The sequence below is a fragment of the Artemia sp. Qi Xiang Cuo genome, chromosome 13 (genome assembly GCF_049724085.1).
Source record: "Artemia sp. Qi Xiang Cuo chromosome 13, ASM4972408v1, whole genome shotgun sequence".
In the NCBI taxonomy this organism is placed as follows: Eukaryota; Metazoa; Arthropoda; class Branchiopoda; order Anostraca; family Artemiidae; genus Artemia; species Artemia sp. Qi Xiang Cuo.
This window is the reverse complement of record NC_142806.1, coordinates 57,213,943-57,228,528: the sequence shown is the minus strand read 5'-3', so window position 1 is coordinate 57,228,528 and position 14,586 is coordinate 57,213,943. Positions and strand designations below refer to the sequence as shown.

The 14,586-nt window shown below is 42.2% G+C and overlaps 1 protein-coding gene across 1 annotated transcript in view; it reads right to left on the bottom strand.

The window, feature by feature from the left end:
* LOC148945460 (opsin, ultraviolet-sensitive-like) overlaps window positions 1-13,717 on the bottom strand; it is a 36,606-nt gene extending 22,889 nt beyond the window's left edge. The window contains exon 1 of the mRNA XM_089099235.1: window positions 13,609-13,717. Coding sequence (XP_088955361.1) covers window positions 13,609-13,616 — 8 coding nt within the window. The 5' untranslated portion in view covers window positions 13,617-13,717. The remainder of the gene's footprint in view (window positions 1-13,608) is intronic.
* Window positions 13,718-14,586: the final 869 nt, after the last annotated feature.

Below are 14,586 nucleotides of genomic sequence, written 5' to 3'. Positions count from 1 at the left end.
TAAAAGAATGAAAAGTGTACTCACATTGAAAATCGAGAAATCCAATGTTTTCAAAAGTTAAAAATATATGGTGTACTATAAACAATGTCTTAAAGCATAATGAAAATTGGAATGCAGTGTGGGGACATTTTATCGAGTTTTTTTTTTTTTAATTAAGTACATTATAGCATTACAAGTTTTTTTTTTATAAAAACGACCAATAAAGTTATTATATTTGAATAACCACCAACTTTCTCTAATCGACTGACACACAAAAAGTCAATGTCATAATAAAAAAAAAACATGTCTGCCAAGCCATGTAGAGCTCATTGTAATAGGCAAATGACCCTGGTAACCCAATTACTTGAAAGTACACACACAACCTGTTTGGTACGGGGGCCCCTTGGAATTCAAAAGAAGGACTATACTCACAGATGCGTGTTTATTTGTTTGTTTTCCCCAGGAGTGATCGTATCGATCCAGTGATCGTAGTAGATCGGGAGAGGCCTCATTTGATAGGAAATCAAAAGTTTCAGTGCCCTTTTTAAGTGACCAAAAATATTGATGGGCAGCTAGCACCCCTCCTACCCTCATTTTACCCCAAAGTCACCCTATCAAAATTTTGAGTTAGCCATTTTTTTCATCAGTCGAAAAATCTAATAACTATGTCTTTGAGGCTGACTTGAACTCCACAGTTTCGGGGGAATGGGCTGCAAGATATGAACTTTGCCCATCATTTACATATATCATTGGTTATTCAAAGGCACACAGATGTTTTTCAGGGGGGACTTTTCTTGGGGAGGGGGGGGGGTTATGTGGGAGGATCTTTCTCTGGGGAAATTTTTGTGGGAAAAAAGGTTCCATGGAGGGGGAGCCGGGTTTCGCAGCATTATTTAAAAACAAACGACCAGAAATTAAATTTTTAAAAACAAGTTTTTTCAACTGAAAGTATAGAGTTGCATTAGAACTTAAAACACACAGAAATTAGTATATATATATGACGCTCAGCTTTTATTTAGAACTTTTAAAATAGCTTATCAAACAATTCGTGGTAACAAACTGTAAATAAGGAGTTACCCGGCTCAATAGTAACCGAAACTCTAAAAAAACATAATGTTCATACGAATAGATACATCAAAAGAATCGGATTTTTATGCTGATTTCCAATATATAATTTTATCAGGTTTAGTCTTACTTTTCAAAAGTTATAAGCCTGAGAAAATTTTCCTTATTTTAGAAAAAGGAGGACACACCCCTTAAAAGTCATAGAATCTTAATGACAATCACACCATCAGATTCAGCGTATCAGAGAACCCTTCCTTAGAGGTTTCAAGCTCCTATCTGCAAAAATGGGAAATTTTGCATTTTTTGCCAGATGAAAGATCACGGATGCGTATTTATTTGTTTTTTTGTTTTCCTTTTTTTTTCTTTTTTTTTATCTCTAGGGGTGATCGTATTGACCGAGAGGACTCATTCAAACGAAATTAAAAGCTCTATTGCCCTTTTTAAGTGACCAACAAATTGGAGGGCAGCGAGGCCCCTTCCCCAGTTCATTTTTCCCCAAAGTTATCCGATCAAAATTTTGAGATACCCATTTTGTTCAGCATAGTCAAAAAATATAATAGCTATGTCTTTGGGAATGACTTAATTTTTTTGTTTAAATAAAAAACAAAGTTTTTTTTAAACTTGTTTTCTTGCGTATATGAGGGATTCGCATACTTTGCTCTTTAAGCTAATTTTTTTTTAGTACTTTCAAAAGAGCTATTTATTCTAATTAGACGTCTTTTATGATTCAGGGGTAATTATTACAGAATTGGAACAAAATTTGAACTTTAGGGTAAGTAGAGATGCATTATTGAGTCGTGACAGAACCACATGGTTCTGTCGGCATTTTTAATGCTGACGGGGGTCCTAATATGGGCATAGCCTCCCTAGGGAGAAAGATTGCGTAATGGGGTCAATGACGTCTTTTTCCAAGGTCGATTTATTTGATGTTTCTATGTGTAATAGCTCCGGGGCGAAGGTTGCATATGCGCATTGAATTCTAACGGGAACAATGTTATTGATCTAGGACTCGAGGGGGAAGTGAATTTCCGAGAACTTGACAGATCAATCAATCAATGACATCATCTGTCAGACTTTAAAAATTTTCGCCCTAGAAACATTTCTCCAGGAATAGATCCAAATCATTAATGTCTTTGCCTCGGGAACAACTCTTTTGGTCGAACTCCAAAGGATATTAATAACCACAGGCCATGGAAACAATTAGGCAAGAAACGTCTTAGCGATGAATTGTTTTAGCGCGCGAAAAGGTTTCTTATTAATTTGAAATGCGTTAGCGCAGAGATGCCAATAACAAAGGAACACGCTGAATTTACGTTTAGGGATTATTTGGGCGAAACCGTTTTAGACAGGTTATGGAACTATTTCGGCGAAACAGATAGAGACATTTTAAAAGAAGATTTTTGAAGAGATTTTGGAAGAGGTTTTGAGTGTGGTCGTTATAATACACAAGTTTCATTTGAACAGTGTTGTGAGGTCCTCTAACCCAACCCCAAAGGGTTCCAATCCTCCTACCCCAACCCCGAAGGAAGCCCCCGGTCCTCAAAAGCCCCCCAAGCTCCCAAAGACCCTCCACCGGTCCCCAAATGTCCCCCAGGCCCCCAACTGTCCCCCCGGAGCCTCAAAAACCCCCCCAAGCTCCCAAAGGGCCACCGGCGCCCCCAAAGGCCCACCCAGACCCTCAAAGGCCATCCCCGGTCCCCCCAAAGGCCCATCGCGCTCCCAAAGGACCAACGGGGTCCCCAAGGCCCTCCACTGGCCCCCAACTGCCCCAAAGGCCCTCCCCTGGTCCTCAAAGGTCCCCCGGGCTCCCAAAGGACCAACGGGGTCCCAAAGGCCCTCCACCGGTCCCCAAATGTCCCCCAGGCACCCAAAGGCCCTCCCTGTGCCCCAAAGGCCCACCCAGACCCCCATGGGCCCTCCCCTGGTCCTCAAAAGCCCCCCAAGCTTCCAAAGGCCCTCCACCGGTCCCCAAATGTCCCCCAGGCCCCCAACTGCCCCCCGGACCCTCAAAGGCCCCCCAAGCTCCCAAAGGCCCACCGGCGCCCCCAAAGGCCCACCCAGACCCCCAAAGGCCATCCCCGGGCCCCCCAAAGGCCCATCGAGCTCCCAAAGGACCAACGGGGTCCCAAAGGCCCTCCACCGGCCCCCAACTGCCCCAAAGGCCCTCCACTGGTCCTCAAAGGTCCCCCGGGCTCCCAAAGGACCAACGGGGTCCCAAAGGCCCTCCACCGGTCCCCAACTGTCCCCCAGGCACCCCAAGGCCCTCCCAGTGCCCCAACCGCCCACCCACACCCCCAAAGGCCAACCCCTGGTCCTCAAAGGTCCCCCGGGCTCCCAAAGGACCAACGGGGTCCCAAAGGCCCTCCACCGGTCCCCAAATGTCCCCCAGGCACCCAAAGGCCCACCCAGTGCCCCAAAGGCCCACCCAGACCACCAATGGCCATCCCCGGCCCCCCCCCCCCCCAAAGGCCCATCGAGCTCCCAAAGGACCAACGGGGTCCCAAAGGCCCTCCACCGGCCCCCAAATGTCCCCCAGGCACCCAAATGTCCCCCAGGCCCCCAAAGGCCCTCCCTGTGCCCAAAGGCCCTCCCTGTGCCCCAAAGGCCCTCCCCCCGCCCCCAAAGGTCCCCCGGACCAGAGAAGCGCCACCGGGATAACAAACACACACACACACACACACACACACACACACACACACACACACACACACACACACACAAACAGACACACCTACCCACAACAAAACACAAATAAAAACTCTCTAAAACACTCACATACACACACACACACACATACACACTCTCACTCACACACACATACATACACTCACAAATACACAAACATACACACACATACACACACACATACACACGCACATACACACACACAAACACACAAATACACACAAATACACACACATACACACAAATACACACATACAAAAAAACACACACACATACACACACACACATATACACACATACACAATACACATGTAATTTGCTATTTCTGACTTTTCATAACCGGATTTCTTAGTCTTTCATAGGTGTTTGGTGTCTGAAACCTATGATTTGGGATGTGTGGGTTGCTATTTTTTGACTTTTCTGAGCAGGATTTCTTAGCCATTTGTAGGTGTGTGTTGACTGAAACCTATGATTTGGGATGGTTAATTTGCTATTTTTGACTTTTCTGAGCTAGATTTCTTAGCCTTTCATAGGTGTGTCCTTTCAGAAAATTATGATTTGGGAGGTATAGTTTGCTTTTTGGACTTTTCAGAGCTAGGATTCTTAGTCACTCATAGGCGTTTGTTGTCTGAAACTTCGAGTTTGGGATGAGTAGTTGGCTATTTCAGACTTTTCTGAGCTAAGGTTTCTTAGTATTTCGTAGGTGAATGCTGTCTGAAACTTGTGATTTGGGATATGTAAATTACTATTTCGGGCTTTTCTGAGTTAGATTTCTTAGTCTTTCATAGGCGCGTGATGTCTGAAACCTATGATTTGGGCTATGTAATTTCCTTTTCTGACTTTTCATAACCGGATTTCTTAGTCTTTCGTAGGTGAATGCTGTCTGAAGCTTATGATTTGGGATGTGTGGGTTGCTATTTTTTGACTTTTCTGAGCAGGATTTCTTAGCCATTCGTAGGTGTGTGTTGACTGAAACCTATGATTTGGGATGGTTAATTTGCTATTTTTGACTTTTCTGAGCTAGATTTCTTAGCCTTTCATAGGTGTGTCCTTTCAGAAAATTATGATTTGGGAGGTATAGTCTGCTTTTTGGACTTTTCATAGCTAGGATTCTTAGTCACTCATAGGTGTGTGTTGTCTGAAACTTCGAGTTTGGGATGAGTAGTTGGCTATTTCAGACTTTTCTGAGCTAAGGTTTCTTAGTATTTCGTAGGTGAATGCTGTCTGAAACTTATGATTTGGGATATGTAAATTACTATTTCGGGCTTTTCTGAGTTGGATTTCTTAGTCTTTCATAGGTGTGTGATGTCGGAAAATTATGATTTGGGATGTGTAGTTTGCTATTTCAGGCTTTTCTGAGCTAAGGTTTTCTAGTATTTCGTAGGTGAATGTTGTCTGAAACCTATAGTTTGGGATGAGTAGTTTGCTATTTTCGACTTTTCTGAGCTAGGTTTCTTAGCCTTTCATAGTTATGTGTTGTCAGAAAAATATGATTTGGGATGTGTAGTTTGCTATTTCAGGCTTTTCTGAGCTAAGGTTTTCTAGTATTTCGTAGGTGAATGTTGTCTGAAACCTATAGTTTGGGATGAGTAGTTTGCTATTTTTGACTTTTCTGAGCTAGGTTTCTTAGTCTTTCGTTGGTGTGTGTTGACTGAAACCTATGATTTGGGATACGTAGTTTGCTATTTTTGACTTTTCTGAGCTGGATTTATTAGCCTTTCCTAGGTGTTGTGTTGACTGAAACCTATGATTGGGATGAGTGGTTTGCTATTTTTGTCTTTTCTGAGCTAGATTTCTTAGCCGTTCATAGGTGTGTGTTGTCTGAAACTTATGATTTGGGATGTGTAGTTTGCTATTTGAACTTTTCAGAGCTATGATTCTTACTCCGTCATAGGCGTTTGTTGTCTGAAACTTCTAGTTTGGGATGAGTAGTTTCGCTATTTCAGGCTTTTCTGAGGTAAGGTTTCTTGGTCTTTCATAGGTGAATGATGTCTGAAACCTATGATTTGGGATATGTAAATTACTATTTCGGGCTTTTCTGAGTGGGATTTCTTAGTCTTTCATAGGTGTGTGTTGTCTAAAACATATGATTTGGGATGGGTGGATTGCTACTTTTGACTTTTCTGAGCTGAATTTCTTAGCCTTTCATAGGTGTTTGTTGTCTGAAACCTATAGTTTGGGATGACTAGTTTGCTATTTTTGACTTTTCTGAGCTAGGTTTCTTAGCCGTTCTTAGGTGAGTGTTGTCTGAAACCTAGGATTTGGGATATGTAAATTACTATGTCGGGCTTTTCTAAGCTAGATTTCTTAGTCTTTCATAGGTCTGTTTTGTCTGAAACCTATGATTTGGGATGTGTGGGTTGCTATTTTTGACTTTTCCGAGCTGGATTTCTTAGCCGATCATAGGTGAGTGCTGTCTGAGACTTGGGATTTGAGATGGTTAATTTGCTATTTCCGGCTTTTATTAGCTAGGTTTCATAGCCTTTCATAGGTGTGTGTTGTCAGAAAATTACGATTTGGGATGTGTAGTTTGCTATTTGAACTTTTCAGAGCTAGGATTCTTAGTCCATCATTGGTGTTTGTTGTCTGAAACCAATCGTTTGGGATGACTAGTTTGCTATTTCAGGCTTGTTCATTTTGAATTTCTGTCATGAAATGCAAGAGTTGGAAAATTAGGGTCTTAGTCCACCAGCTCAGTATTAGGGTCCCAGTCCACCAGCCTGAACGGTGGAAATTCACTAGCTCAGAATTGGGGTCTTAGTCCACCAGCCTGAATGGTGGAAATCCACTAGCTCAATATTGGGGTCTCAGTCCACCAGCCTGAAAGGTGGAAATTCACTAGCTCAGAATTAGGGTCTTAGTCCACCAGCCCGAATGGTGGAAATTCACTAGCTCAGAATTGGGGTCTTAGTCCACCAGCCTGAATGGTTGAAATTCACATTAGACGACAAAAAAACTTACACACACACAAAAACTTACACACACGCACAAAAAATTACACACACACACAAAAACTTACACACACACACACATGAAAACTTACACACACACACCAAAACTTACACACACACGACGAATGTGTGTGTGTAAGTTTTTGTGTGTGTGTAAGTTTTGGCGTGTGTGTGTGTGAGTTTTCGTGTGTTTGTGTGTGTAAGTTTTGTGTGTTTGTTTTGTTTTTTGTGTTTGTGCAGTTAAGTTTTTTTTTTATTTTATTTGTTCTTTTTGTTTTGTTTGTTTTTGTGTGTGTGTGTGTGTGTGTGTAATTGTGTTTTTGTGTTAGTTTGTGCGTGTGTGTGTTTTTTTTTTTTTGTTTGTGTTTTATTTTTTGTGTGTGTGTGTGTGTGTGTGTGTATCTTTTTGTACATGTGTGTGAGTTTTTTTTTGTGTTCATGTGTAATTGTGTGTGTGAGTGTGTGTGTGTGTGTAAGTTTTTGTGTGTGTGTAAGTTTTGGTGTGTGTGTGTGAGTTTTAGTGTTTGTTTGTGTGTGTAAGTTTTGTGTGTGTGTGTGTGTGTGTAAGTTTTTGTGTGCATGTAAGTTTTTGTGTGCGTGTAAGTTTTCGTGTGCATGTGTAAGTTTGTGTGTGTGTCTGTGTGTGTAAGTTTTTGTGTGAGTGTGTATGTAAGTTTCGTCGTGTGTGTGTAAGTTTTGTTGTGTGTGTGTAAGTTTTCATGTGTGTGTGTGTGTAAGTTTTTGTGTGTGTGTAAGTTTTTGTGCGTGTGTGTAAGTTTTTGTGTGTGTGTAAGTTTTTGTGTCGTCTAATGTGAATTTCAACCATTCAGGCTGGTGGACTAAGACCCCAATTCTGAGCTAGTGAATTTCCACCATTCGGGCTGGTGGACTAAGACCCTAATTCTGAGCTAGTGAATTTTCACCATTCAGGCTGGTGGACTGAGACCCCAATATTGAGCTAGTGGAGTTCCACCATTCAGGATGGTGGAATTAGACCACAATTCTTAGATATTGTATTTCAACCGTTCTGGCTTGTTTTATTTGTCCCTAATTCTGTGCTGGTGGACTAAGACACTAATTTTCCAACTCTTGCATTTCATGACAGAAATTCAAAATGAACAAGCCTGAAATAGCAAACTAGTCATCCTAAACTATTGGTTTCAGACAACAAACACCAATGATGGACTAAGAATCCTAGCTCTGAAAAGTTCAAATAGCAAACTACACATCCCAAATCGTAATTCTCTGACAACACACACCCATGAAAGGCTATGAAACCTAGCTAATAAAAGCCGGAAATAGCAAATTAACCATCTCAAATCACAAGTTTTAGACAGCACTCACCTATGAACGGCTAAGAAATCCAGCTCGGAAAAGTCAAAAATAACAACCCACACATCCCAAATCATAGGTTTCAGACAGCACATACCTATGAAAGACTAAGAAATCTAACTTAGAAAAGCCCGAAATTGTAATTTACATATCCCAAATCCTAGGTTTCAGACAACACTCACCTAAGAACGGCTAAGAAACCTAGCTCAGAAAAGTCAAAAATAGCAAACTAGTCATCCCAAACTATAGGTTTCAGACAACAAACACCTATGAAAGGCTAAGAAATTCAGCTCAGAAAAGTCAAAAGTAGCAATCCACCCATCCCAAATCATAGGTTTCAGACAACACACACCTATGAAAGACTAAGAAATCCCACTCAGAAAAGCCCGAAATAGTAATTTACATATCCCAAATCATAGTTTTCAGACATCATTCACCTATGAAAGACTAAGAAACCTTAGCTCAGAAAAGCCTGAAATAGCTAAACTACTCATCCAAATATTGAAGTTTCAGACAACAAACGCCTATGACGGACTGAGAATCATAGCTCAGAAAAGTTCAAATAGCAAACTACACATCCCAAATCATAAGTTTCAGACAACACACACCTATGAATGGCTAAGAAATCTAGCTCAGAAAAGACAAAAATAGCAAACCACTCATCCCAATCATAGGTTTCAGTCAACACACACCTAGGAAAGGCTAATAAATCCAGCTCAGAAAAGTCAAAAATAGCAAACTACGTATCCCAAATCATAGGTTTCAGTCAACACACACCAACGAAAGACTAAGAAACCTAGTTCAGAAAAGTCAAAAATAGCAAACTACTCATCCCAAACTATAGGTTTCAGACAACATTCACCTACGAAATACTAGAAAACCTTAGCTCAGAAAAGACTGAAATAGCAAACTACACATCCCAAATCATAATTTTCTGACAACACATACCTACGAAATGATAATAAAACTTAGATCAGAAAAGTCTAAAATAGCCAACTACTCACCCCAAACTATAGGTTTCAGACAACATTCACCTACGAAATACTAGAAAACCTTAGCTCAGAAAAGCCTGAAATAGCAAACTACACATCCCAAATCATAATTTTCCGACATCAAACACCTATGAAAGACTAAGAAATCCAACTCAGAAAAGCCCGAAATAGTAATTTACATATCCCAAATCATAAGTTTCAGACAGCATTCACCTACGAAATACTAAGAAACCTTAGCTCAGAAAAGTCTGAAATAGCCAACTACTCATCCCAAACTCGAAGTTTCAGACAACACACACCTATGAGTGACTAAGAATCCTAGCTCTGAAAAGTCCAAAAAGCAAACTATACCTCCCAAATCATAATTTTCTGAAAGGTCACACCTATGAAAGGCTAAGAAATCTAGCTTAGAAAAGTAAAAAATAGCAAATTAACCATCCCAAATCATAGGTTTCAGTCAACACATACCTACGATTGGCTATGAAATCCTGCTCAGAAAAGTCAAAAAATAGCAACCCACACATCCCAAATCATAGGTTTCAGACACCACACACCTACGAAAGACTAAGAAATCCGGTTATGAAAAGTCAGAAAAGCAAATTACATATCCCAAATCATAGGTTTCAGACAACACTCACCTAAGAACGGCTAAGAAATCTAACTCAAAAAAGCCCGAAATAGTAATTTACATATCCCAAATCATAAGTTTCAGACAGCATTCACCTACGAAATAATAAGAAACCTTAGCTCAGAAAAGTCTGAAATAGCCAACTACTCATCCCAAACTCGAAGTTTCAGACAACAAACACCTATGAGTGACTAAGAATCCTAGCTATGAAAAGTCCAAAAAGCAAACTATACCTCCCAAATCATATATTCTGAAAGGACACACCTATGAAAGGCTAAGAAATCTAGCTCAGAAAAGTCAAAAATAGCAAATTAACCATCCCAAATCATAGGTTTCAGTCAACACACACCTACAAATGGCTAAGAAATCCTGCTCAGAAAAGTCAAAAAATAGCAACCCACACATCCCAAATCATAGGTTTCAGACACCACACACCTAGGAAAGACTAAGAAATCCGGTTATGAAAAGTCAGAAATAGCAAATTACATGTGTATTGTGTATGTGTGTATTTGTGTGTGTGTGTATGTGTGTGTGTTTGTGTGTATGTGTGTGTGTGTGTGTGTGTGTATATATGTGTGTGTATGTGTGTGTGTATGTGTGTGTGTATGTTTGTGTATGTGTGTGTGTATGTGTGTGTGTGTGTATGTGTGTGTGTGTGTGTGTGTCTGTGTGTTTGTGTGTGTGTGTGTTTCTGTGTGTGTGTGTGTGTGTGTGTTTATTTATGTGTATATGTGTATGTGTGTGTGTATGTGTGTGTGTGTGTGTGTGTGTTTATGTGTGTGTGTGTGTGTGTGTGTGTGTGTGTGTGTGTGTGTGTGTGTGTGTGTGTGTGTGTGTGTGTGTGTGTGTGTGTGTGTGTGTGTGTGTGTGTGTGTGTGTGTGTGTGTGTGTGTGTGTGTGTGTGTGTGTGTGTGTGTGTGTGTGTGTGTGTGTGTGTGTGTGTGTGTGTGTGTGTGTGTGTGTGTGTGTGTGTGTGTGTGTGTGTGTGTGTGTGTGTGTGTGTGTGTGTGTGTGTGTGTGTGTGTGTGTGTGTGTGTGTGTGTGTGTGTGTGTGTGTGTGTGTGTGTGTGTGTGTGTGTGTGTGTGTGTGTGTGTGTGTGTGTGTGTGTGTGTGTGTGTGTGTGTGTGTGTGTGTGTGTGTGTGTGTGTGTGTGTGTGTGTGTGTGTGTGTGTGTGTGTGTGTGTGTGTGTGTGTGTGTGTGTGTGTGTGTGTGTGTGTGTGTGTGTGTGTGTGTGTGTGTGTGTGTGTGTGTGTGTGTGTGTGTGTGTGTGTGTGTGTGTGTGTGTGTGTGTGTGTGTGTGTGTGTGTGTGTGTGTGTGTGTGTGTGTGTGTGTGTGTGTGTGTTATCCCGGTGGCGCTTCTCTGGTCCGGGGGACCTTGGGGGGCCGGGGGAGGGCCTTTGGGGCACAGGGAGGGCCTTTGGGCACAGGGAGGGCCTTTGGGGGCCTGGGAGACATTTGGGTGCCTGGGGGACATTTGGGGGCCGTTGGAGGGCCTTTGGGACCCCATTGGTCCTTTGGGAGCTCGATGGGCCTTTGGGGGGGGGCCGGTGATGGCCATTGGGGGTCTGGGTGGGCCTTTGGGGCACAGGGAGGGCCTTTGGGTGCCTGGGGGACATTTGGGGACCGGGGGAGGGCCTTTGGGACCCAGTGGGTCCTTTGGGAGCCCGGGGGACCTTTGAGGCCCAGGGTAGGGCGTTTGGGGCAGTTGGGGGCCGGTGGCGGGCCTTTGGGACCCCGTTGGTCCTTTGGGAGCTCGATGGGCCTTTGGGGGGCCCGGGGATGGCCTTTGGGGGTCTGGGTGGACCTTTGGGGGCGCCGGTGGGCCTTTGGGAGCTTGGGGGCCTTTGAGGGTCCGGGGGGCAGTTGGGGGCCTGGGGGACATTTGGGGACCGGTGGAGGGCCTTTGGGAGCTTGGGGGGCTTTTGAGGACCAGGGGAGGACCTTTGGGGCACTGGGGGGGCCTTTGGGGCACAGGGAAGGCCTTTGGGGGCGTGGGGGACATTTGGGGACCGGTGGAGGGCCTTTGGGACCCCGTTGGTCCTTTGGGAGCCCGGGGGACCTTTGAGGACCAGGAGATGGCCTTTGGGGCAGTTGGGGGCCGGTGGAGGGCCTTTGGGACCCCGTTGGTCCTTTGGGAGCTCAATGGGCCTTTGGGGGGCCCGGGGATGGCCTTTGGGGGTCTGGGTGGGCCTTTGGGGACGCCGGTGGCCCTTTGGAAGCTTGGGGGGCCTTTGAGGGTCCGGAGGGACAGTTGGGTGCCTGGGGGACATTTTGGGACCGGTGGAGGGCCTTTGGGAGCTTGGGGGGCTTTTGAGGACCGGGGGCTTCCTTCGGGGTGGGGGTAGGAGGATTGGAACCCTTTGGGGTTGGGTTAGAGGACCTCACAACACTGTTCAAATGAAACTTGTGTATTATAACGACCACACTCAAAACCTCTTCCAAAATCTCTTCAAAAATCTTCTTTTAAAATGTCTCTATCTGTTTCGCCGAAATAGTTCCATAACCTGTCTAAAACGGTTTCGCCCAAATAATCCCTAAACGTAAATTCAACGTGTTCCTTTGTTATTGGCATCTCTGCGCTAACGCATTTCAAATTAATAAGAAACCTTTTCGCGCGCTAAAACAATTCATCGCTAAGATGTTTCTTGCCTAATTGTTTCCATGGCCTTTGGTTATTAATATCCTTTGGAGTTCGACCAAAAGAGTTGTTCCCGAGGCAAAGACATTAATGATTTGGATCTATTCCTGGAGAAATGTTTCTAGGGCGAAAATTTTTAAAGTCTGACAGATGATGTCATTGATTGATTGATCTGTCAAGTTCTCGGAAATTCACGTCCCCCTCGAGTCCCAGATCAATAACATTGTTCCCGTTAGAATTAAATGCGCATGTGCAACCTTCGCCCCGGAGCTATTACATATAGAAACATCAAATAAATTGATCTTGGAAAAAGACGTCATTAACCCCATTACGTAATTTTTCTCCCTCGGGAGGCTATGCCCTTATTAGGACTCCCTTCAGAATTAAAAATGCCGACAGAACCATGTGGTTCTGTCACGACTCAATAATGCATCTCTACTAGGGTACAGATCGAGGTATGGACGAGGGGACTAACCCCCTCATATATGCGATAATATATGTTTATTTTAAGTTTTAATGCTGCTCCTTACTTTCAGTTGATAAATTTGTTGTTTTTTTGGCAACTTGGCGGCTACTGTGGCTACACAGATAGAAAGGGATAATTGGAAAATAAAAAAAAGTTGTGGTTTCAATCAAAAATTCAATCAGGCTTTGAAAGTGAAGCTTTTCAAAGCCCTAGAAGTGTCATTTTCTTGCCATTTAAGATTTCGCCCTGGACATGTTTATTGGAAAAAACAAGTCAGAGGAAAGGGGATAAAAGAGAAAAAACACTAAAGGGAGAAAATCAACTGTTTTATTATAATAAGTTTCATTTTATAGCAGCAAAATTTATTAAATTCTATATATCTTAACCAGGGTCCCTCAACGGCTCCCTTTGTGCAGATATTTTCCGGTGAAATTTGATAGATCACATGTAACAACATCTCTTGAAACTGACACTGTGTTTATTTAGCTATTGGGATGCCTTTTGAAAAGTCATATAACCTCCACCCCCCCCCCCTCTAAAAAAAACTTTGAGGTTAAACACGTTTATACCTAATCGCCTCATTGACTTTACTGCAAGAGGTTTTAAAAGAACAAAAGTGTCGTGATGTTTTTTGCTTCTCGTTTATCATTTTCCCGCAAGAAAATATAAAAGGCTGTGTCAGAGTATCTATGGCTCAAAAGAAATTCTTAAAAACAAAAATAGAATTGATTCCAACTTTATACTAAACACATTAAAACATTATGGTGTCCGTAAAAAAAAAAACTTTTTTGGCCAGTTATTAAATTCTCATATAGTAATTTTTTTTTTTACTTTTGTTTTTTACACGCAATAAAACTTTCAAATCTTACCTGATCATAAGTAATATTACAGTTAGATTACTTCCGACCCCTACAGAGGTGATACAGATATATAACAATGCCAATAACAAATGCTGCCCAGGGCTCTGCGGGGGAAATGTCTTCCAATGCTGGTTTATTATTCCCAAATCACTTTTTGGGAAAAGGCCAAATTCCTCCCAATAATCAACTGGGTACAGTAGAACAAATACATCGGTTGTATTATTCATTCTAAAGAGCCGAGAAACAAATGATCAAACCTACGACAGTTTCGAAGAATTTTGGCGGTGTGTACCTGCGCTTAATTTCAATAGAAATCAGGGAATTTTGAGTGGAACAAATAGGGAAAACACCTGGTCTAGTAGCTACATAAAAAGAAATCAATGCTTCTAGGCAAAGAGTATTTAATCAAGATTGTTAACTAGCTTAGAAAAAATATTCAGAATATATTATTTGTTTATCAACACTAATTGCGGTAAGCTTAATGGGTTATCGCGTATTAAAAAGAAACACAAACTAAAACTAAAAAAAATTTGTTAAAAGTAAATGTGGACAACACTTCACAACACTAAAAACAAAATGAACAATATCCATTAACCTGAAATCCAATAATGGGGGTTCTCGAGTGAACTCCTAAAGGCCAAGAGATCTAGAATGCATCCACTTTGGTGATTAGCACTGGTACTGGTAAACCGTTTCTGATATCTACAACCGTGCCAGAAAATAAAATTTAACCAACTGCTCTACACTGTTTGAATGTAACTCTTACACACATGTTTTACTTAATTCAAATATCAGGACTGTCAAAAGTTGAACCGTATCATCAAGGGAAGGAAAATGGTCTTTAACTCCCTCCCCGAGACGTTTATGGAACTGTAAACAGCAAATTTACTTCTGTAATGACACATGAATGAACACACAAAAACAAATGTTAGGAGGTAAGCTTCATTGTTGTGAATGTATTATCTGTGAGTCTCCTGTCTCCTGTCA